The sequence below is a fragment of the Arachis ipaensis genome, chromosome B8 (assembly GCF_059453495.1).
Source record: "Arachis ipaensis isolate K30076 ecotype BB chromosome B8, ASM5945349v1, whole genome shotgun sequence".
NCBI classification, from domain to species: Eukaryota; Viridiplantae; Streptophyta; class Magnoliopsida; order Fabales; family Fabaceae; genus Arachis; species Arachis ipaensis.
The window spans coordinates 9,430,960-9,454,719 of NC_142443.1; the positions used below are offsets into that span (position 1 = coordinate 9,430,960).

General features: G+C 44.3%; 1 protein-coding gene and 1 pseudogene across 2 annotated transcripts; both read right to left on the reverse strand.

Annotated features, from left to right (window-relative positions):
- Positions 1 to 715: 715 nt before the first annotated feature.
- LOC148547143 (uncharacterized) lies at positions 716 to 2,091 on the reverse strand (annotated as a pseudogene). The gene has a single exon (XR_015895549.1). The product of XR_015895549.1 is annotated as an uncharacterized LOC148547143 (transcript).
- On the reverse strand, positions 716 to 5,693 carry LOC148547144 (LOW protein: cytochrome C biogenesis ccmF-like protein). Its single transcript, XM_088496736.1, has one exon. It carries the CDS (start codon positions 3,057 to 3,059, stop codon positions 2,163 to 2,165), a length of 897 nt encoding a protein of 298 aa, XP_088352862.1. The 5' UTR covers positions 3,060 to 5,693; the 3' UTR covers positions 716 to 2,162.
- Between the last annotated feature and the right edge of the window lie 18,067 nt (positions 5,694 to 23,760).

Consider the following 23,760-nt stretch of genomic DNA (forward strand, 5'->3'; position numbering starts at 1 on the left):
ATTGAAGGAATTGAATCCATAGTAAAAATACACCAATGCACAAAAGAGTTAACTCTTGAAGAGCGGGTATATTAGGCAAAGAATAGGACGAGGGAGCTCTTACTGCTCGAGAAGGAGCTGTGATACTTATGTTTGTTCTCGCATCCGCAATCGAAAGGGCAGAAGCAAACAAACCCGGACCATGAAAGGAAAGGGGGGTTCAGCACCCTCCTGACCGTCCATTACCTTTGATTGAAAGCAATCCTTACCTTCACGGACCCTAGTTTTAAGCAGCGCAGCACCAGAAAGAGTCAAAGGTACCACACGAACGGACTAAGCAACAAGGTCCGAAGGGGTAGTAGCTTCTGGTGTGGGAGCAAGGAGTGGTTAATGGAAGGACCATAAAATATATATATAAACATTAAGAGCCTGACCACCGAAGCATTTTCATTACTTTCCACAGAAGAGAGCATCAACAAAGTTCAATACACAAACAAAAACTACTAGTGGTATGTAAGTCTCTAGTGAGCTTGCGCTGCCGTTCCACTCTATTTAGGTAAACACCATATCCCTCTATTCGGCTTAGGCGTTTCGGGAGTGAACAAGCAGAGCAGATATTCTTTCCGGGATGACAAGAGGAGACCATATTTATGAAACAGATTTCTTTGGTCTTTCTCACCTTGGCCCTTTGCCTTTGAAATTTATTAATAGCTTTTCATAGAGGGTTGAAGACTCCTTTTCTTTTTTTTTATGCAATTATGAATTCCACGGAACTTTATCGATTCCAACGCAACTTATCCTTTTGGAGCTGACGTAACAAACTACGCGAGCCTCCCGACGAAGCCAACCAAAATCCTATCCGAATAAAAAAAAGAAAAGGCAGTTTCATTATGGTGGTATACCAGCCGCCTGTTCTGGAACTTCCAGTTCCAATCGAAGCATATCTATCCGTAAATGGATTTGTATGTATAGCCACTTCAGTCGTGCTCGTTGTTTCTCTAAAGTATCTTTTTTCTGGGAACATGGTCAACCATAAATTCTTATGTTCGCGATTCTTCATCCACCGATGCAGAAAATGCTCAAGTTTTCCATTCTCATATGAGGCCGAAAAGTTTATTGGCAACAGGTCGGCACGAAGTGATTCACCATGCTCAAACATGAGGCGATCGTTCGTTAGGGACGGTTTATAGATCATAAAATTCCCACAAATGGAATGAGAAGTGGGTCCATGTAAATGATCGAGACCTCGGAAACAACAACGCTCCTTCCCCATATGGAGTTCGGAACCCAAAGGCAATCGTTGAGTGAACTGTATCCTCTTTGTGTTAGTTGACCTAAGCCGCACCATTACAGCTGGGGTGGGGCTCGGCCTCCGAACCGTACGTGGGGCGAGTTTCTGCCTCATACAGCTCGGGCCGAAGACCGGGGGAAGTTTAGTTATTTAGAGATGGGGGGACCCAGCAGCTGCCGGTCGGGGCGGGGATAAGCTTGTGAAGAAGCAAATCCCCCCCCAAAAAAAACCTTGATATACTATAGCGCTAGCGCTTCGCGTTCTTTCTATTTCATCCCATTTTTTTCGGGATAGGCGGCGAATACTAATCTAATAAGTGAAGTTGTAGTCGTCTTACAAATTGGCTCGGACACCAGCTTTCCCAAAATCAATTCGTGCCCGCCCATTCTGTCTCGCCCTAAATGGAATGGCTCTCTTAGTTACGCTGCGCCCCGGTCTGAGTCCCCACGTCCGCTCTTCTCCGCCCGCAACCCAAGAAGTTGGCTTTGCCAACACAACATTAGGGCCGTCCCCTTCATTCTATGCCGACCCCGGCCCGGGGCTGGCTTTTTGGGAAGCCCGTTCCCACCGCGCTCACGGCCCGGCTGGCCTTCCAGCGGTAGTGGGAATTATCCCGTTCCCTGGTCAAAGACTTGGTTGGATGCGGGATCTACTCCACGAGGAGCGGTACGGACGTAGATGATATCATCACGACCTCTCTTTTCGTACCGCTAGGGATGCTTAACGCCACTTCGCCAACTGGCGTTACCTGCGCTTTCGTGTCTCTCAGTGTGGTCAGCACTGGGTGTTTCCGAGCAGCGAGGCTTACACCCATTCGCATTAGTTCATCCAAAGTTCCTTACCCTTATGCACGAATTATTGAATAAGCCATCTTCCTATCAAGGTTAAGGAGTCAACTGAGCATCTCAGCGGCGGGATTGAATACCCGGATCGAGTCAGAGTTCACGCCGCCCGCCCTGAACAAATAGGAGGCGTGGGCCACAGGTCGCACATAAGCCGCCGGGTCGCACGACAGAAGAACACCCAACATACAGATGCACACTCCAAAATGTGCAATATTCATCTGAATTGGAGCTTTTTGGTGGTAGTCGTGACCAACAGCCATCAGCTGTCGGCTCGTTGGTAAGGCGAGAGCTTCAAGCCCGATTTCAGGTTCAGGTGGCACACCCCCCACACAAGCACCCCCCGACGAAGGGGGGACGGGGAAAGCTACAGGCCCAAAACCTTCGACCCTTCTTTCTAAATGGGGGTGCCCGGAGCACCTCATCTTGTCATTTCGTTCTTGCTCATTCCCGTTAGGGTTAGGCCGAAGTCTTTGGCGTTTCCTTCTCTGCGCCCGCTCACGCTTTGCTGACCTATCGCGTGGTAAAGAGAAGAGAGTACGAAAGAATAGTAAACAGAGCACACCGCAGAAAGATTCTAAATATGAGAAGTCCCCCTTGGATTCGAGAAGAAGGAAATGAAGAACGGGAACGAAACGAAATGAGGCGTTTCCAGCTCTAGTTTCGGATGAGCTTCTCCCAATTATGTCTGGTAGTAAAATAAGGCGGCCTGCTCTGACCAAGACTCCACTTTTTGCTCCGTCCATGGAGCGTCTGAATTTCCTGGAATGTAGATAGACCAAAAGAGGGAATGAAGGGATAAGAATTGGAATTAGAGTACCATTGGAAAAAGGGGCACCTGTGGGAACATCTCTACTGACGAACCATTTCAATAGTAAGGGTGCTGCCGTGCCACGAGGCACGACCATAGAAGTAATGAAAAAGAAAAAGTTATGTAGTTGGACCATCCGCTCTATCCGTTCGAGTTTCGCTTCTCTAGAGAAGATGAGACGCTAAAAATGAAAGTGTTCGCAACGCATATCGAAAGGATACCAATGAAGCCGACCATTAATGACTAGTTCGAACACCGGGAGCGGTCTGATCCCTTATTTGATCATACCTCTCTTAGAAACATAATACAAAAGCAAACTCTCATAGTTCGGAGCCCAGCTCCAACTACTTCTTCGTAAGGTGAGGTACTTCTTTCGGTTTGAATAGGGGTCGCTCTTCTTTTCCATTTTCTGTCTGGTTTTGGTCCTCCTCCTACCTCTGTTTGCAACGGCTACAGACGCATGTTAACGTGAATTGCGTATAGAAACAAAAAGAGCCACTTATTTTATTTATTCTCGGAGCTGGCCCATTGATTCCCTGCGGTTAAAACTATTGACCATCCACTCGGTCTAACAGAATATGCGAATGATGGATGGCTTGGATGACCCGCAGATAGGGAAGGCTTTGCCGGGTGCCATGCTCCATTATTTGCATGACATAGGACTGATAGGTCCGTGGCGTCATCAGCCCCCCCCGCAGGGAATGGAGATAGTAACGAATGTCACGGTACCTATCAAGAATAGAAAGGGGGTAAAAACCGTCCGCTACCAACGCAGCTTCCACACGCCGTTCTACTTGTAATTTTTAATTGACTATGGATGGACACCTGACGGTTCAACCCGTCAGCCCCCCCAAGATTCTGGAGCCCGTAGCGGCAATAAAGAATATCTATTAGAAATGCGTCCGAGATTAGGGGAGGTTCTTATTCCGGGATAATAGAATAACCGGTTGAGGTAGGGGCGCCGCTGGGGCGGGTTGGGGCGCTTCAAGAGGTGCTTCGGTTCTATACCTGGCGGAGTTGGTGGCCCTTCCATCCCAGCGATCCCATCGCAATGGGCGAGAACTTGATCTTGAACGACTAAAGGAATAGTGGCCCCCCCTAAAACAGAAAGAAGATACAATATTTTCTTCCAAGTCAAGTCCGATGCTCTCAACTCTTGAGAGACTTTCTCTTTTAAGACAAGACCTCAGGCTCAGGTTTTCCACAATTTCGAATCCAGTGGAAGGCCCTTGACATAGCATTGAGAAATTGTTGAAACATAGTGTAGTGATTGATTGAGAAAAATTGATTCCCTCCAGACAGAAAGTTCATGTAGGAGTCTTGAAGAATTCATTCTATTGAGTTGTGCTTGGTTGTTGACCAAAGAAAGAAAGGATGCATGGGACTTTTGGCTTTATTATCATTCAGCGCAGTTGCCGCCTCTTTAGAAATAAAATAAATAAAGGACAAAGCGCTGTTCACGTTAAAGCTACTTTGTTGCCTACTACTATAATACGAGAACTACACTACGATAATTTTTATATACATCGGTAAGGCATGAACTCCAACTGAAGGAATGAAGCCCATATCATACAAACCTACATACTACCTACTTTCTTTACCTTTACATACGCTATTTTCTACATCGAAAGCGCACTAAGACTATTGAAAGGTTGGAAATCCGGATTCTTAATCTGGAAAGCGCTGGTTCGAGCCCAGATCCTATGCGGATAAAAGCGTTGCCCCAGCTCGTGACAAGACCTTTGTTTAATATCTCGGCGCCTCTTCTCCTTAGACGGATGACTCTCCCATGATCTGAGACAGCCTCTTTTTCCTTCACTTACAAAGGGGGGCTTAAAAGCATTTATTCTTCAAAGGGAATAAACTCCTTCTTCTTTTCCCACTAGGGTGAAAGGTGAACCTCACCTCTTATCCAATTCCGGAGACTTTCGATCTGACATCTTTACTTGAAAGCTCTCTGTGCGTTTATCCTCGCCCTTTGCTTAGCGCTAGCTTTTTTCTTCTTTCTTTAGTTTCGAAAACGGAAAGGAAAGAAAGTAGGATAATGGAGGATACGGAATGAATGCTCTTCGATGCTAGCTAGGTGTGGACGGAAACTTCCCTTATTTTACAACGGGTGGGAAATCCTGCGCCTTCATTTAATCAGGTAAATCACTCTATTAGGACAATTGATAAGGGATCTTACGAAAAGGGCTATCAAACGGCTGTGACTTTCAATTGGCCTAGGTTCCCGGTCTGCGCTTGCCATTCTTGCGGATAGGACGACCAAGGCTCATCTATTGAAGAGAGTCAGTTACAATAACAGATGGGGATGGATATTACGCGCCAACTGCTGAAAGAAAGGACCGAATCAACAGCACTTTCTCTAAAGACTGAACCAAGGGCACCACTTTCTAGGATTCTTAGTCGAGTGAGTTCAACTGATTCTTCATCCCCGAAGTAAGCACACTTTCTTTCTTAAAGCTTCAGCTACTCTTTTCGCCTAATAGGCAAAGGGAATAGAGCGATTGTTGCAATCAGAGAAGCCTGCCCTATTTAAGAGAATGGCGAAGTGGTTACTGATGCTATCTGAACTTGAGATAACAAATCTCACATTTCTATACTCCATCATAGACAAGACCGTCTAAACTAGACAGAAAAACAATCCTTCTTTCCGGCTCCGGGATCAATGCTGGGCACGGGGGTTAAAGTAAGAGTGATTGACCTACCTTCATTCCATACGTGCCTGCTTACCATGCTTGAAGAGTTACTTCTTAACTACATGAGTAGACTGCTTAAATGAATAGCCATCGCTGTTAAGAACAACCGAGATCCAATGAGAATTAGCGCATAGCTTCTGGTCTTTGACATCAAAAAAGAAGGTTGTAATAACGAAAGGGACATCTGAGAATTTTGTCCTAGCTAGTGGAACAAGAAAGACATGGATCTATATTCAATACGCAATCAAAGGATTTCTCCCTGCGAATAATTCCCCCTGCTTTGTTTTCGCTTCGCTCGTGCGTGGCACTCCTTGCTCGCGGAGCGGCATACCGAAAGGTTTTGGAAGAAAAAAAGTGGATTCCCTTTTGTAACCAAGAGCCCATCCTTGATCCAAGCCGAGTTTTCTCCTCCTAAAAAAGCGCATAAGGGGCCACCCTTTTCCCCTTAGCCCTCCTTCTCACTCCCTAACCTAAGGAATGAAAGAAAGGCCACGTCCAGACAACTACCACAAAAAAATAGTAAAACAAGTTTCAAGTAATAGATCTTTTTTTAAGTAGGAGTTGCCCCTATTAAGTTAAGGGAAGAGAATTTCTTTATTGTTTAGTTTAAAGCAATCAATTTCCGAGAAGAGTTTTGCAGGGAAAGCAAAAGAAGAAAGAGGATCGAGACAGGAACCTTACTCTCTTAGCATAGGCTTGAAGCCCTCATGTCCTATAGGAAGTGGAAGTAAGAAATCCTATCCATCTTTTTATCGAAAAATATCGAAATCTATAATGAAGAAATCATATCGTGCTTATATATAGGATCCTCTAAATCCTCAGACACCGAGACTATGGGGAATCCATATTAACGATAAGATTCCCAAACAAGAAACCACCTTCCCATCTCCGGGCTTAAGAATTTCCAATTGAACTCCTTCATCCATACAACAGGAATTCTCTAGAAATAAGAGAACCTTTTTTTTTACTTTTCATGCAGTTCCGATTGGAACAAGCATTTTTTGAGAGAATCGTGCGAAGGGCAAGTCCGGAAACTTAGAAACAAAATATCTGTAAAAAGTAAAATAAAACCGGACGAAGAAATCGGACGGGCGGTATTCTTTCGTCGGCCCGGTTTCTCCCTTTCTTGTCTAGTGTATTAGACTCCATTATAGGTCATTCGGAAGGGCTTCGTTTCAATTTTAGGGCATAACGTTGTGGTTGTTCCCTCTCCTTTACTTATCGAATAGGGGCGAGTGACTTCGTACCTCTCCTGACTGAGAAAAAGAAGTTCCAGAGGCATCCTCCATTCATATCGATTTGGGTTTTTCTGCACCATATTTGGATCTGCCTCTTCTTCGATCCGGAATTCCCAACAAATCCTTTACTCCTCGAATACAATGGGATTTCACACCTGGCAAATCTTTCACTCTACCTCCTCTTATTAAGACCATAGAATGTTCCTGCGAATTATGACCTTCGCCCGGAATGTGAGCAAATATATCATGTCGATTGCTCAATCGTACTTTGGCTATCTTACGTGGAGCTGAATTAGGTTTTTTCGGTGTTCTCGTTGAAACACGCGGGCGTACTCCTTGCTTCTGGGGACATTGATCCGAAGCTCTAGTACGGTCCGTGCGCCGTTTTTCTTCTCTACCATGACGAATCAATTGATTTAATGTAGGCATCGCTCTTTCCTTTGTCCTTCCTCCCTATTTTTGCCCTATCACTAGTGATTACTCCCGATCCGAAGCACCCCTTTTCCATTCATAGAGAGATCCAATCGTCAAAATCAATAAAAAGGCCATCATAGACCAAGATCCAAACGGATCAATCTTGTTGGGAGGTACTGCCCAAGGAAAGGAAAAGGTGACTTCCGGATCAGGAATAATAAATAAAATTGAAACAAGATAAAATCGTATATCGAAACGACTTCTGGCATCACCGAAAGGATCGAAACCACATTCGTAGGCCGACAATTTTTCTGGATAGGTCCAACTATTGGAAGCAAAGGGAAAAGGAACACCGAGTGGGATCAAAGAAACTAGCAGACTGATCACTAAAGAGATACAAATAGGTGCAAATTCTGACATGACCACAGCCCACTTGGTTCTTTCGCCCCTTGCTCGCGGAGCGGCATACCGAAAAAAGAAAAGGGTACCAATGAAGCCGACCATTAATGACTAGTTCGAACACCGGGAGTCGGGGCTGGCCTATTGATTCCCTGCGTTATTTTAGCTGCAACGGTATAAGACATAAAAACGAAATGAATGATTTAGCTCCCCGATGACTTCATGGGTGGGTCCCGAATCCCGGGGATACCCAAATATGCCGTGAACTAAAAAATAACTACCAAAGACAACAAATCCCACATTATCATTCTTCAAATTCATAGCTGTCAAGATCTCGTTCCTTGATTTGCCGCTCGAAGATGTCGTTCATTATTTGACGCGACCTTTCTTTTACAGGATTATTTGCCGGGTTGTTGGCTATATCCGCCAATACCTCAACGAGTCTAGCTTTATTCTTCCAATTGGGTCCAACTACCAGCTCGAAGACCCGACGATATTTACTGTAAGAAGGGGGTCGGTCAAAGAGCGTGTCCATATCGGATTTCAAGTAATCCATGATTATTCGGCGAATAGCCCAATAACCATGGGGTTTATTGTCAGCTTCCATCGTGTCATCCACTGGTGCTTGTATGGGAGCCGGCTGCTCCACCTCATAATCACTGCCAATGGATGGTAACGACGGGACAGACGGAACTGAGCCTGCTGGTAAGGGTGGCGGGTCATAAGGGACCGATGGAAAGGACTCCCAAGGGGAGTTTGATTCCCTCGGATGAGACGTCCCCCATCTCCTTCGAGAAATAGTCCCACTTCTGATTGCAGTAAGAAAGGAAAAATACTGCTACATAGCCGCCCTTCCTAAGATGTCTTCTGTATTACTTTCTTGTGCAAAAATCATTCCCTCAGAAATAGGATCGTAACCTTCAAGGGAGGCTTGCTATGCGATATCCTTTAGGACTTACTCGACTCTAGATAGCCTTTGGAACCTATTCCATTAAGCCTAGTGACATCAATCCCCTTAGTTCAAGCGCAAGGGAATGGATCAAAGAACAAAAAACCTTTCCAATCCAGTCCCTTTACTAGGCAGCAGCTCCCGCTGTTAGTGCAATTGAATTAGAATATGCTCTTACTGTTGGAGAATACCCTGCAACTCACTATTCCATTTCAACTCTTACTAGATTTTAATATTATACATTATACGCAAAGCCATTCTCTCGTAAGCGGAGAACCATAAGTCCATCAATCCATAGTAGAAATAGTAATAGAATAGTCCAGTAGCGGGTTTGTAGAGTATGCGCTTTGGTAAGCACCGGACAGCACAGAAGCTTCTCGGCTGCCCTATCACACACGAGGATAGAAGGCGGGTCAGTTACTGTCCTGCCTGGCTTTCTATTTTCGTGTGACATCATTAACTGGCATTTTCTTTTTCTCTAGTCACATAGCGGAATTCTAATTCAAGTTAGATCCATTAGGTTCTTCGATTTTATTCTTCAGAAACGAGAGACAAGAAAACATATTTTTTATCGAAAAAAAAGAACAATATCAAATAGACCAAGATCCAATTTCGGGTCATTTCTTGGTGAACATAATCCGCCAAAGTATCTTCGATCCCTTCATTTATGTGCCAGAATAAAGAGAGATTTGGTAGGAAAGTGGAAGATTGAGTATATTAGGGAGTGGTAAAGCTGCAGTAATTCTTTGGGGTTCTCTTTGTCTTCGAGCTTTCATTCCTCAATCCACTGTTTCGTTCCCTCATATACCTCCCCACCAATAGATAGAGACAAATAGGAATAACCGAACCACGTCTACAAAATGCCAGTACCATGCAGCTGCTTCAAAGCCAACGTGATGCTCCTTGGTCAGATGACCAAGATATTGGCGAATACCACATATGATCAAGAAAAGAGTACCTATAATCACATGAAAACCATGAAAGCCAGTTGCTAAGAAAAAGGTAGAACCATAAATACTATCTGAAATAGTGAAGGGTGCTTGATAATATTCCATTCCTTGAAAGCCAGTGAATACTAGAGCCAGTGAAACGGTAGCTACTAAAGCGTAAACTGCTCGTTTTTCCTTCCCCGCGAGTATAGCATGATGAGCCCAAGTTACGGCTGCTCCGGATGAAAGGAGAATAGGGGTATTAAGAAAGGGGATTTCCCGAGGATCTAAAACCTCAATCCCTTTTGGGGGCCAAATACCTCCGATCTCTACCGTAGGTGCCAAAGAAGAATGAGAAGAAGCCCGAAAAAAAGCAAAAAGGAACATAACCTCCGATACGATGAACGGAATAGAACCATATCGAGGTCCTAATTGTACGACTTTGGTATGATGTCCTTCCAACGTGGATTCACGTAGAACATCGCGCCACCATACAAACATGGTATATAGGATAAATAGAAGGCCCAAACTTAGAAGTGTTGCACCCCCTTGAAATGAGTGCATGTACATCACACCTCCTACGGTGGTTGCCAAAGCTCCGAGTGAACCCGAAATCGGCCATGGACTTGGATCTACCAAATGATAAGAATGCCTCTGAGATTCAATCATAAACCACTTTGCCTCGGTTGTATGTAAACCCCCCCTTCACCCCCACCCCCTAAAGTGGTAAAGAAGGGCTCTTTTGGGTATATATCTATAGATTTCTATCTGACTGGACAAAGAAATAGGAAGGGATGGTTCTTTCATTGCATTGATAGAAGTCTAACTAGAAAAAGATCTCTCTATTAAGAAGAGAATCGTAGGTTTGACCGACGAACTACGTGGGAAAATGGACCTTCTTTCTTTGATTTTCAGCAAGCATTTTTTGAAAGTCACAATTCTATTCAGTTTGGTTTCGGAAAACTTGCTGGTCGCGGATTAGTGCGATTCTTACTATGTCATTTCTGGATGGATTTTCGTTGAGCTATGACCTTCTTGCCGCCACACCCGGCTTTCCTTACTAACCACCAACCCAATCTAGAAGAAAGTCAAAGCAACTACATCTCCTTCGGACCCTGACGTGAGCGGACGCTTTTTGATAAATTTGCTTTCTCTACTTTACTCAAGTCAAAGCCTTTTGCTTTCTTCTCTTATGAAATTTCGAGTGAGATTTATAACTCCTAAAAAAAGCCTTATTCTTATACTTATATACGATACCACCAGACTCTATGTAACTTCTATTTCGAAAAAAGTCTGTTCTGTATGCAAAGGATCTAATTCCTCTCCCGGGCTTCCGCTCCGCACCTTACTTTGAAGAAGCCCGTTTACTAAGAAGTAGAAGTTCACATGCCCTGCAACGGATCTCAAACAAAGCGTGGCTGACAACAGGGCTATCTTTCCAAGAAAGAAAGTATGGCTTACACTTCCTTAGGAAGTAAGAACTGGTTGAAGTGGGCTGGGTAATTTACCACAAGAGCTCAGGCCTAATTGGACTTATTAATAGTTTTCAGTCACAAAGCAAGCTATTCCTTTCAAGCAAGAAGGACTCGGCTTACTCACCAGGAATGCACCCTAAGGGAGAGTTTGTTCCTGGGTCACTCAAAGAAAGAAGCTAGTCTAGTAAGGAGATACTTAAAAAAGAAAACAAAGAAGCTAGCTATAGCTATATAAGGAAGCAATCGCGCACATAGCACTCAAGCAAGGGTGCTGTAGGGAAGAGAGGAGATAGAGCACAGCGCTCAGAAAGAGGCTAAGCTAGGGTTGCTACTGGTTTTGAGGTCATCGATCAAGCCGGGTTACCTCTACCTTTTCGGCTTAGTCACTCTCTCGTCGTTCCGATTCAAGGATTGAACAAGAAGAGTTGCTACGTGTAACATAAAGAAGACTTTGAACCAGGGCTTCATCTAAAAAGAGAAGAAGCCGTTAGTTGTCCAGGTTAGGCTTTCGTTCGGTTTAATACCAATCTCCCGCAGAGTAGTTTTCAAACTATTCTAGTTTTATGGGCTCAGCCCTAGTTCTTAAGGCGAAGTCTCACATGAAAGATAAAAGTCAACATGAGACTCGAAAGACGCTCGGCGATAAAGAAAATGACTCTTTCTTCGGTGGACATGGCGGAGTCTCATGCACTTCCACTTTACCTAAAGTGTGATGTGAAGACAATTCTTTCAATAGGCTTCAGTCGACCATTAGCCAGGAGTGATCTCTTTTCGAACATAGGGGCGCGCAAACGCTTTCAAAACTATAGTAGCGACTAGCTCACTAGCCGATAGAGATGCTACCTCAGCAGCGAAGCAGCCTAATACTAAAGTAAAGGATGAAAAGCAAGAATCGATTTTCCGCTCTATCTGAATGGAATGTCCCAGGGGAGCTCCTTGTGCTGCAAGAGCCCGACATGTACGTAGTGTCTTCTTTTTAGAGTTACACGCGCGGAGTGAGATTATGAGTTCGAGATATTGAGTTAAACTTCCGTCCGCGGAAGAGATATTGATATTCTAATCCTGTCCGGTGAGAAGGAAGTAAGCCAGTATTATTAGAATACGAGTCCCCACTGGATTAGACTGTCTATCTCTTTAGACGACCTTACACGCCTAACTGGAGATGATCTTACTCTTCTCCCATAGTAGAGTGCAGGACATCGCGGGACCTAATTCATGTATTTATCGAAAGCAGTAAGAAGTATCTGCAGTCTTCGACTCTCCTCTCGTTGTAGGATCATCCCTAGGCTTCTTTGCCTTTTCCTATCTCTAGCTAAGACTAGCCTTATGGTTCAATCCCTTCCGAGATCGGGGACTCCAGACCTAAATTAGCCTATTATTTAGCCTACGTGGGAAGCAACTTCGTAGTAAATGCTGTTTGCTGTTTAAGGGGTAACACTAAATCAAGCGGCTGCTTAGGCTAATACGCCGCCGTACAGGAGTTCATTCTAGTTTCATACCTGCATTCGACTTAAAAAGAGACATAGAATGCGTTGCCAGACCTAATTAAAGTCTTTATTAACTTCCCGAAGCCTAAGTAAGATGAAGTAGGCGCAAAGATCATCTTATGATCTTGCTGTTGATTCCTTTCTTTGCTCTCTGGAGTTATATTGGACTTACGCAAGCCGGATAATGGGATAGAGGTACTATAGATCAAAGCAACCGTAAATCAATCCTCCAATCACCCTGAGCTGAAGATCTACTGATCCCGGGAACTTCTGCCGTGGAAGGGATTCAGCAACATTAGCTTCTAACTGAGCCGTAGTCCAGTATTGAAGTAGAAACCCTGTTATTAACCTCCCTTGGAAGCAATGCCTATCTACTTTCCCCTGCTGCTAGCATCCAGCTTCAGATCTTTAGGCTTTTCCCCTCACCACTTGCCACTTGGCGTTTTCTTTGCCAACATGTCCTGTAGGTTCACATGGGTAACCAAAGACTAAGAAGGATATACTGGAAGTTTCCTAGCATCCCGATGTTTTGCTGATAACTAAGTCTCTGAAAGAAGCGCGCCCCTGAATACCTCATTCAACCATGCACCAAGCTCAAACCAAGCCATCAACTAATCCGAACTCGAAAGACTGCTCTGTAGCTGCTGAACGTAGCCAACAAGTAGGACAAGTCTCAACTAGCCCACAAGAAGGTAGCCAACAACATAGATTTTGCACGGCAAAGCATCTTGCCATCCGAAACTAAGATGAAGCCCAAATTGTCTCTGAGTGCGGTCCGCTGCCGTCCCATTCTTGAGGGCTCATTCCCTATCAAACTTGTACTTATCTTATATTTCTAATTGAACAAAAGCGAGGAGCGAGCCAAAGCCTGAGATTGTATGAGTCCCGCTAGTTCCAATAAGACTTCATTCCGTAGTTCCTAATATCTGGAAATCTGGGGTTACTTGGATGAAAGAGATTTGAGACAGAGAAAAAGGAAAACCTTAATAAACTATTGGAATGAATTGGACTTAGATGAGGTTTCTTACAGGTCTGTCAGTTAACTCTGTGTCCTTAGATTAGGTTTAGGAGAGGGAACTTCTTGATGTCAGTATCCTGAGATAGGCTTTCTTACAGGGAACTGTTTGGACTTAGTTCAGGTTTGAGAGAGATTATAAAGCGCTGAAGCTACTACCTAATTAAACTTCTTCTTATAGGGATATGCACAAAGAAACTCTTAGAACAGTCTGTCCTTGTATTAGGTTTAGGGCAGTGAACTTGTTGACCTGACATTGAAGACAGAGATGAGGGACAGATTAAAGAAGGAAAAACCTTCTGTATTGTCTGTGCAGTAAGGTAAGTACAGTATGGTAAGTAAGTCAATGCGGGTAAGGTCAATCTCCGCTAGTCAGTGTATAGAGCTTTTTTCTCCTAGGAAATATCTAAGAATATGGCTAAGAATAGACAGGCATGCGCATACTGGTTTACCGAGTCAAATTTTCAAACTTCTGTACCTCAAAGTCAGGGAAAGGTATAGAAGACTAGCGCTTACAGCTCTAGGATGAGCAAATCTCAGCAGGATCGTTAAGCTCACGGGTGAAAGGTGAAAAGTTTGCAGGCTTTGGGTGAATATCATTAAGTGGAGGAGGAGAGCGGGTCAGAGGGCTCCATCCCCCCTTTCTATGACGAAAGACCTAGGTGGATGGTCTAAACTCTGCTTTCCATTTGCTAACAGTGAGATAATGTCCAAAAATTCTAAAGGAAAGGGCTTCTTTTGTTTTGTAGTTGAACCAGTTGTATCCTCGCCGAAAGACACGACAGAAGCCAATAGCATGAAGATAAAAGAACTTTACTTTTTGACTATTCCCTTGACTACCCTGGGAAGGACATCCTACGATAGAGATTGTTTCCAACCGCGGGAGACAAAGCTTGATGATTCGGTATCGCATTCAAATATGTCCTCTTCATCTTTAGTGAACATATGGGGGCGGCTCTACAATGCAATGAAGGGGCAAGCTTCAATTAAGCAATAACTATCGATTGAGCGAAAGAACCGATTTAAGGACATCAATAAGGCAGACAAGGATGATTTGTCTTAGTAACCAAGTCCCTTTGCTCTTGGTTTTCGAAAAAGCAAGATCAGAAATTAGGTATAGTTTGATCCTCTGCTGAGCATAGCTTAGCCTTAACCTCCCTTGGAGTCGAGATAGGCTTGCAGTTGAGCATTCCATCTTTTTGATGACTTGCTTTAACCCGTACATAGCTTTTCTCAATTCTGACACATAATCGTAATCAGGGTGAGCTTTGCCTTGTCCTTGTGGCTGCTCCATGTCACTTTCTCGATCGAATTCTCCATATAAGAAAGCAGCATTAGGGTCGACTCAAGCAAGGGTTACAGTTACAATCTGACCTAGTTACAGTGTAACAATAAAGTAAGCCTTAAGCAAAACAAAGAGAAAGTTCTTTGCTAAAGAAAAGTTCGCTATAACAGCTCTGTTAAGCACCTCTAGTCACTTTGAATTAAAGCATCTGTTAAGGAAAGAAGAATCAAAGGATTCGTCTTATAGCTCTTTTAAAGCTCAAGTCAGGATTCCCGAGAGAGATTTCTTAAGTAGTGTGCAAGGATGCTTGCTCTAGTCGTGGTCTGTGTATACCCGGGGAGAGAGTTCGCATGAGTTACCGAAAGCAGGTGACCAGCTAGCTTCGTCTATTCTTGTAGGCCTGGGAAGGCGGTAATCTTACTTCCTGTGGAGGTTTTCCAGCTTTGTATGATATGGTATGAGCATTACGGCCTGAGATTAAGACTTTTTATTAGGCCGTTAGGAAGAGATCTTGATATTGACTTACGAGAGCCTACAGCAGTAGAATGAAGTCCAGGAGTTCAGTCGTCTAGGGTGAAGTTAGAGGCCCTAATCCAAGAGAACCATCGGGTGCGGAGCTCAAATGCCCGCCTATGATCTTCCAACCTGGGTATTGAAGTCAAAGTCAGTTGTTTAATTTGTATATTAAATACACGCCTGGCAGGTAAACTGGCTAGTTGGTAGGCCAGGAACTCATAAAGAATAAAGAGCTGCATGAAAGCCTCTTCGATCTCTTGACTTAGGAAAGGCCGATTCCGAGTTAGGAAAGCATTTCGAAGTCGAACGAGCACAGACTTATAAGGCAGTAGCATTAGGAGCAGATTTAGAGCTTCTAGACGAAAGTCAGGACTTAGAGCTTCCGGAGGTCAGCTCTTCCTAAACCAGGTGAAGAACGTCTTATTCCAGTCTCTTCTATTCCTAGTCCTCCTCCCCTCCTTAATCAGAGAAGGTGGGAAAGCCAGTTCGAAACTAAGAGTTGGGGACGCAAGTCATCCTTAGATGAGATTATGATTCCTTACGGCCATAAAGCCCGTAGAAAATGGAACAAAGAACAACCAATAAGCCTCGGCAAAAAGAGAAGGCTAGAGCACTCCCAAGGCAGAAGCCAGAGTTAAGTCTCACCAGGGATTCTATTCCAACCTCTGCTATTCCCACGACCTTTAGAGGATATGCCATTGAATTTAGAATCAGATCGTCTCTTCCCCACGGAACTAGTGTCTAGCGAAAAGTGAGGAGTTACAGCTTTGGGTGAATGAGAATCAGATCCTTTATCAACTGATCCTAAGGCTCATCCCGCCTCTGTTCTAGGCTTCAATTACTAAACCCGGTGAATCCATTCCCCGGGAAGTTAGGTAGGCAAGGAATCCAAGCCCGACAGGATGACATTCATCTTTCTATATCTCTTAGCCCAGACTTCCGCAGATATAGTAGACAAGGAAGAAAGTAAGAAGAATGGAAGGGCAGTTACAGGCTTTCTAGTTAGAGTTAGGAAAGCTCCTCCATTCCAATGCCCTCTGGCCGTCTATTGATCAAAGTGAAGATTAAGAGTAAGTTGAATAGATTCAGGATGATGAAATGCCTTAGAAAGAAGTGACTCCTAGACTTCATTGCTATTGTCTTTTCCCCTTCCAGTGATGATTGAGAAGATGCCTCGGCCGCATAGCCTTAGATTCTATTAGGATTCCTTACAAGACAAGGTCTTTAATTCCCCGTGAAGTTACTGAGTAAAAGAGTCTAATAGGAAGTTACAGCCTTCTTCAGATCAGCCCGAGATAACTCATTCTATTGCTTACTCCCGCCTATTCTATTCCAAAGCCATGGGGCACTTCACAACAACTTACTTGGTCGTCTATGTACATTGAACCTTTGTTTGCGAAAATCTCATACATAAGAGAAGAAAGCTGCTAGCAGAGGGTGGAGGAGTGCTAAACATTCGTGGATGGATCGAGTGAAGTGTACTGATTCCTTTCGAGATTGGGTTGGTGTTCCGTTACAGGGGCCCAGGAAGGAAGTTGAATTTGCTTTGTGGTATCGTAGAAAAAGAAAAGTAGCTGCAGATGAATGCCCAGAATAAGCTGCCTTAGAATAGGCTATGGGACTTGAGGCAGAGAATGTCCTTACTGTCTTAGTTCAGTACATAGAGCGGCTATGAGTAGGAGCTTGAAGCCTACCCGCAGTTGATGGTCTTGTTGGAATATGCGCAGTTCCCGACTCCGAAGCTATTTCATCCGTTTTCGATTGTTTAAGTCCTTACCGGGTGAAAGGCATAAAAGAATGAATACCAGGCGCAAGCTCAAGGCGAGACAAAACAGAGAATACAGTAAGCGATCGAAAGCTGGATTCACAGGCCAACCTGGCTGACTTACCACAGACAGTGGGGCAGAGAATTTCTTTTAAAAAAGGAAGAAAGAATCAAATCCGAGGAATAGCGTAGTATAGATGTGTCCTTGGGAATCCAATTTCCTTCTTCTCTTGGTTCTCATTGGGATAAGGCTCTAGTTCGACTAGCTTGAAGGTGGGCTTGCTTAGCAGTAGGAATTGGATATAGAGCTGCAAAAGCTTAACTTGGCTAGAGGGGAAGGTCGGAGTTCACACCCGCTTTCATTTAATATGGATAGAAACCCCTGTAGTTCAGTGAGCCGAGGGCTAGAGTCATTCATGGCATGCTTTTTCCAGATCCTACCGAACAACGAGAGATGGACTTACCAGGTATGACAGTCGCTAGGCTTGGTCTTCTTTGTATCCAGAGTAAGTCTACCCAGAGAAAGGGGAAGCTCTAAAAGAAGGTTCGAGGAGCCTTGCCAATTAACAAAAGATTGGAGAGATGGGCATAAGAATTTTTTATAGTATTATTAAGAGAAAGAGATTCGGATTCTAGTGCTCCCAAGGGAGAATCGCGCCTTTTTTTTTCTAGTTCAAATAGCCCGAGTCTGACTCATCTCCCGGGGGAGAAGGGGAAGCAGGGGTGGTAGAAGAATAAGTAAAGGGAGTTTTTGCTCCCGTTCGTTAAAGGAAGTGATCTGACTCTTTCAGAAAGACGAAACTCCGAGTGAACTGAACAAAGCAGACTGAGACTGACTTTAATTCCTGAAGTAGGGGATAAAAAGTCAGTGGATTAGCATTCGTTAACAGAGATGAAAAGCATCAAATATGAATCTGAGATCTTGAGAGATCGAATCATAGCTATGTAAAGTAGCCTTGGGCTGAGACGTGATCTCTTCCCCTCGTTTTCATTGGGTCACTCACTCGCCTACAGGTGAGAGAATAAAGATGAGTTCACAGCTTATGAAACCATTGCTATTATTGTTCCCAAGAGTGAAGAGTCGACAAAAGTTCACCACAAAAAGCATAGTCACAAGGGCTGAAAGAAGAGTGATTTGAATTAGCCTCGGGTAACTTAACTACCTTTCCAGAAGACCTAGAGTCACTCGCTTCCTTTGGAACAAGAGTAAGAACTCTTAGTCATTGTCTTTCGACTGGCATTATCACACCTTCTTTCATCCATTTTTCATTTGCTACAAGAGGAGTAGCAAGAGATTTGCAACCAAACATCTTGAACAACTTATTCGATTTTCAGCATCTTTTTCCGGCGACTGAGAAGGCTTTTTAGAGTTGTTTTCTTATGCTTAACATTCCAGGATGAATATTTTTAGTTATGTTTGTGGATGTGGTGTTTGGTTGATGTATATGAGTTTAAGCATTACCACACGCTTCTTTTAGAGAAATAGAGTCTCTTAAGCTGTTCAAATCCCTACCTATGGCGGAGGAGACCTCAAGTAACGTAACCGGGCCAACCCAGAAGCCGATCACACCCATGGGAAGCAGGCTGAGTGACCACTCCAGTTTGATGATCACTACTGTGAAGTTGGATGGAAGAAACTACTTAGCCTGGTCTCAGTCGGCAAGGATGTTCATAGGGAGCAGAAGGATGAGCCGAACGAGAGCGAGGCTAGTCTCAGCGGGAGGGCTGCCCCTATTTGAATAAGTCAGGTCCCATCTAAGACATAGAAGGACGAAAAAGGGCTTTGAGAAGAAGCTCTTCCTTCTTCACTTCAGGAAGAGCGCCGACGGCAACAGCTAATTCAGCTAAATCAATGGTACGTGGGAGCCTTCCTAAAAGAAAGAAAAGACTGACCTTGCAGCTTTAATTTCATAGCAGAAAAGCTCCTTAACTCGATTCCTACCTTGGGTCACAAGCTCAGCTCGGAAGTCACGGAACTCTCTTCTTACATACGATGATAGAGAGTTTGAATGGAAGCCATCCCCTTCGCACACCCTATCCAGCCCAGTTCTGGCAGCTAGTTTCAGGAAAGAACCGGCATCTAATTGAAATGGATGAAATTTCCCAGTCTGTAGTGATATTTTGGATTCGCTTAGGTTTCCCATTCGATTCGATCTATCCTGATGAGGAAAGAGAAGACGGAAGGTCTGATGCAACGAGTGAACCAGATCAACCTGAGCCAGGAAAGGGTAGACGAAAGAAGGTCTCCGATACAGGGATGGAGTGTGAAGACATCAATCATCCCTTCTCTTTTTCTTTCTTTACGCAATTTTGTAAGAGTCTAAAAGACGGGGTTCACCTCAGTCTTTACTTTATAGTATTCAATTCCAGCGGCTCGAAACTCAATATTCGACCGATCGCTTAGATTAAATCTTAGCGGAGATTTCCGAAAAAGTAACCCATAGTTCCTTATAGAAGGAATCAAAGATGGATGGCTCTCTTCCGAGCAAACAGGAAGTCAAAGACGCATCCGCACCCTTTTTCACCTAAAGCGGAAGTCTTCATCCAATGATGCCACTTGTTGCCGTTGATGGCCGTTGCAGCAGCACCGGTGCCGGTCATGCTTCAAAGTGGAACAAAACGACTTGGTTTTACTCTAAAGAGGGGCTTGAGTTTTGGTTGACTTTTGAACCCCCTACTTTGCATCATCTCTCTTTACATGCTTTCCACGGGCGCTGCTACTATTTGATTTACGGGCACCGTCGGTGGCCTTACAGTGCAAATTGGACTTTATTGAATAAAGTTCCGACAATTTCATTCAGCCACGTCTCGCCACTCATTTGAAATTACCGGTTGAGCCCATGCCATCCCTGAGGGTTATGGTGGGGAGTGGTCACAGAAGGGCCACGGGATTGTACGTGATTTTCAGGTGCAGATTCAGGGCCATACTTTGACTTTTCCAGCTTATGTTTTACCAGTAGCGGGGACTGACGTGGTTATCGGAGCCTCTTGCTTAGCTACCATGGGACCCCATGTAGCTGATTACAGCACGTCCACGGTTCAATTGGATCTTGGTAGCCAATTTCTCACTCTTAAGGGTACTCGCGACCCGCCGACTGTACAAGCTCAATCCCACCATTGAATTCGATTGCAACACACCGATGCCATCGCCAACTGCTTCATCTTTCAAGCCACTCTTTCTAATGATTCGTCTATGACATCATTCCAGCTACCATCCGATCTTCCTTTGGATCTTGTTTCTCCTTTCAAATCTTTTTTTGAGCCACCACGTTTTTTACCTCCATCACGTGGTCATGAACATCGAAACTGCTCACCTTCTGCACATATCAATCGACTTTGCTTTCTGGGAGAGCCAATAGAGAACTCAACAAGGGTATCCACTTTTGACTCGACTCGTTGAAAGAGTAAAAGCTCCTGACTAGCTTTAGAGCACACGGCTATTGTACTTCGCTATCGGTCACCGCATTGAAAGCGATCTTTATACGTTAGGTAAGTTAGCGGCGTAATAAGCCGGCCTTTGAAGAAAGAAAGACCGTTCCATCTTGTTCGAAAGCGGTCCACTCCGGAAGTAGTGGTGGCAAATCTTTGGGATGGACTTAAAAACTCTTTCTTTCTTGAAACGAAAGAATATGAAATGAAGAATGACAGGGCTAGGTAAAAGGTGCATTAGAGCAAGTCACTTATTATCCCCACCCACAGGGGGTAAGGAACTGGGACGGAATGCGAGCCAGAGGCGGTACATCCTTTCCGGTAAGCAGCACGTGTGGGTGTGCTTATTTGAGAGTAACAAAGGAAGTAGGAGAAAGGTTCATGAGCGGGTGGCTAATAGATTCTCGACAAAATAAGTCCCTCAGTCCTCAAGTCAATCAATAGATGTGCGGATCTATTATTCTATACGAGAGATTGCCATATCGTAGCATTCATTCTCCGATATGAGACCTGTTGAGGCTCTTGTACCATTCCCCGCTCCCAAGTCACACGGGACTCCAGCCACTTGTTGTGGTCATTTATCTAATTTGTTTGGACCACGACCACTTGGAACACGGGCGCTAATGGGCATACCAGAAAGTAGGCTTAGAAGCTGGTTTCATACGACCTGGGCCGGGGAAGAGACCCTGACTTACTACATTTGCAGGTTGAGTTCCAGTCCCACCAGCTTGATAGCTATCTATTTCGAAACCGAACTGAAATGAACTGCCAGATCGACCAAGTGAGAAAACACTTAGAAAGCGCTTGTGCCCCTGAGGCTTGTAGCGACAAGGCACGCTGCTTTGAGCTAGGGATTTGTCAGGCAGAGGGATTGATCAGAAAGCCTTTCGACCTACTGGAACCTAAAAATCAAAGGGGATTGGTAGCGCCCCTGATTGAGACTAGACCATTAATAGCCCTTAGGAAATCCCCTAATCGTTACTCGAAAAAGTATGAGATCGGTTAAGCAACCCTCGTTCGGCTAAGATCGAAACTTGGTGGAAAGCCTAGCAACGAGAAAAAAGAGTCCCATGCATAATTTGTTGGTCAACAACCAACCAAAACTCAAACTCGAAGAATTCATTCAATTCTTCACTAGTCCTAAAGAAAAGAAGAAGTTTCGACTTTTTCATCCAAGGCATTTGTGGTACCACTATGAAGCCAATCTTGCCAAGTCTTTCACACTGGGATTCTCACTGAACGAAGTCTCACAGCTTGGTCTTTCTACTAAAAAGTCTCCGCTACACGGAATAGCAAAAGAAAGATTGATGATTTCAGTTTCACAGCTTGACATTCCACATTCCTTTGTCATTCACTGCTGAGAGTCAGACCCCTGAAGATAAATGCTACAAAGCTCAAAGAGAAAGGGATTTCGACCTCATCAGACGACCAATCGAACCCTATGATTTCATAATCTAGGATATCAAAGAGGAGGTGAAGAATTTACTACTATGAAGAAGATTCGCCAGAACATGAGAGATTGGAATAGAGGGATTTTTCCAAGCCTTTTTAGAATCAATCTATCACACGTTTAGAGACAGAAAGATCCAAGACTAGCCCAAGGAAAGTAAAAAGACTGAGAAGAATACCCAGTCGAAAGAAAGGGCTTTGATCCATAGCATGAAGTAGGCCTGAGGGCTACGAGACAAAGAAGAGACTCCGAAAATGAACATCGGCTTCAGACCTTAACCTTAGACGTACCGTACTTCCTCAAGATGAACCAGCTGTATCGATTCTCCAATCCCTGGACTTTCGCTTCTAGCACTGACATCTAATTGAGTAGCGAGTTGAGCCCCTACTATGACTAAGAGAAGCTCATCGTCCAGGAGAAGAAACCACTCTACTTCCCGCTTAGAGCATGAAAGGGTCCGGAATCATAGGATCGGAACTACTGGGCGCAGCGGATGATTGGAACAAAAGCCATTCTTTCACAACCGATTCTGGGCATTCTATAGAATGCAAAACCTGACTTCCTTTTTAAAGCTACTAAGTGAAGGGATTCCGATTCCTCATTTCGACAAAGAAGCTGTCGACTTAGTGCACACTGCGGCAGGAGGGGCTACGAAACGAAACCAATAAGCGTTCCTTTCATCCTCTTTCTCACGACAAGTGGAATCTGGCCTATTCAAGAAGCCAAAGTCTTTTCCGGGAAAGATCAGATATGGATTAGAATTCTCTTCCGAATCTACTAAGCCTCATCCACCCCTTCTCCCCTTAGTCGAATGATCGGAAAGACGAAACTGTGGAATAAAGCCCGGAAGGAGCGATGCTTCTTTGCCCAATAGATGCATATAATATAATAAGGGTTAGCTAAACCAATTGCCTGGAAAAGGAAAGTAGTCTAAAGTAGAGCGTGAAGCTGCTTTTTCCGCACCTTTTGGCAAGATCATATCTGGCCCCTCGAGAAAGCACTATAGGGAAGGTTTACTTTTCCTTTCCGTGAAGCCGCTTTCGGCTAGAGCAAGATCGATTGAGTATCAGTACTGCCTTGCCCGCACATGGATCCAATTAAGCCGGATTGCTTTGCTGAGGAATGGAGTGAGCGCACAGAGAAGGAGATGTTTTGAGGTTTGCAGGAATTGAATCAATAGGAGAAGATATCCCCGCAAGGTACTCTTGCTGTTAAAACGAAGGCTAAAGTAATTGTGGACTAAATAGCGGCAGCAAGTTTTCTGTGGAGACTAGGAGTAGCACTAGTCTCAGGAGCTCTTTGAGAAGCTTTTGGGAGTCAAGAGGAATGCCCTATGCATATGTGTCGAAGGAAAGGGAATCAATAGATGGGATTCATACTACTAAGAAGTCCCAAGCTAAAGGGAAAGAGAAAAGCAAGCAACCGCCCCATTTCTTTACTTGAATAACGGAGTTCCAGAAGAGGTCCAATGGTACGCTCCGTGCCTGGTCTACAATACATGAACTACCAGTTGAATTTGAAAGTTATAAACATACCGGATGGTTCAATAAAAAGCACTTGAAAACGAGCGACCATAATAAGAATATGGAGGGGTTGATCTTCCCAAGTGGAATTGGCTTTGTTTTAAGTGCACGCAGTGAGACAACCAGTACAGCTGGTATTGAACCAGGCTTGTTGGAAGAGACAGATGGATATGGATCCAGAGTTGTGCCCAAGATTAATAAACAACTTGTTTTTATTGGACCACCGGGAATAGAACACTTCCTTCGGCTGGGGTATCCTATCGA

Excerpts from the sequence above, each read along its gene's own strand:
- LOC148547144 (XM_088496736.1), bottom strand. The coding sequence starts at position 3,059 with ATGGTCCAACTACATAACTTTTTCTTTTTCATTACTTCTATGGTCGTG.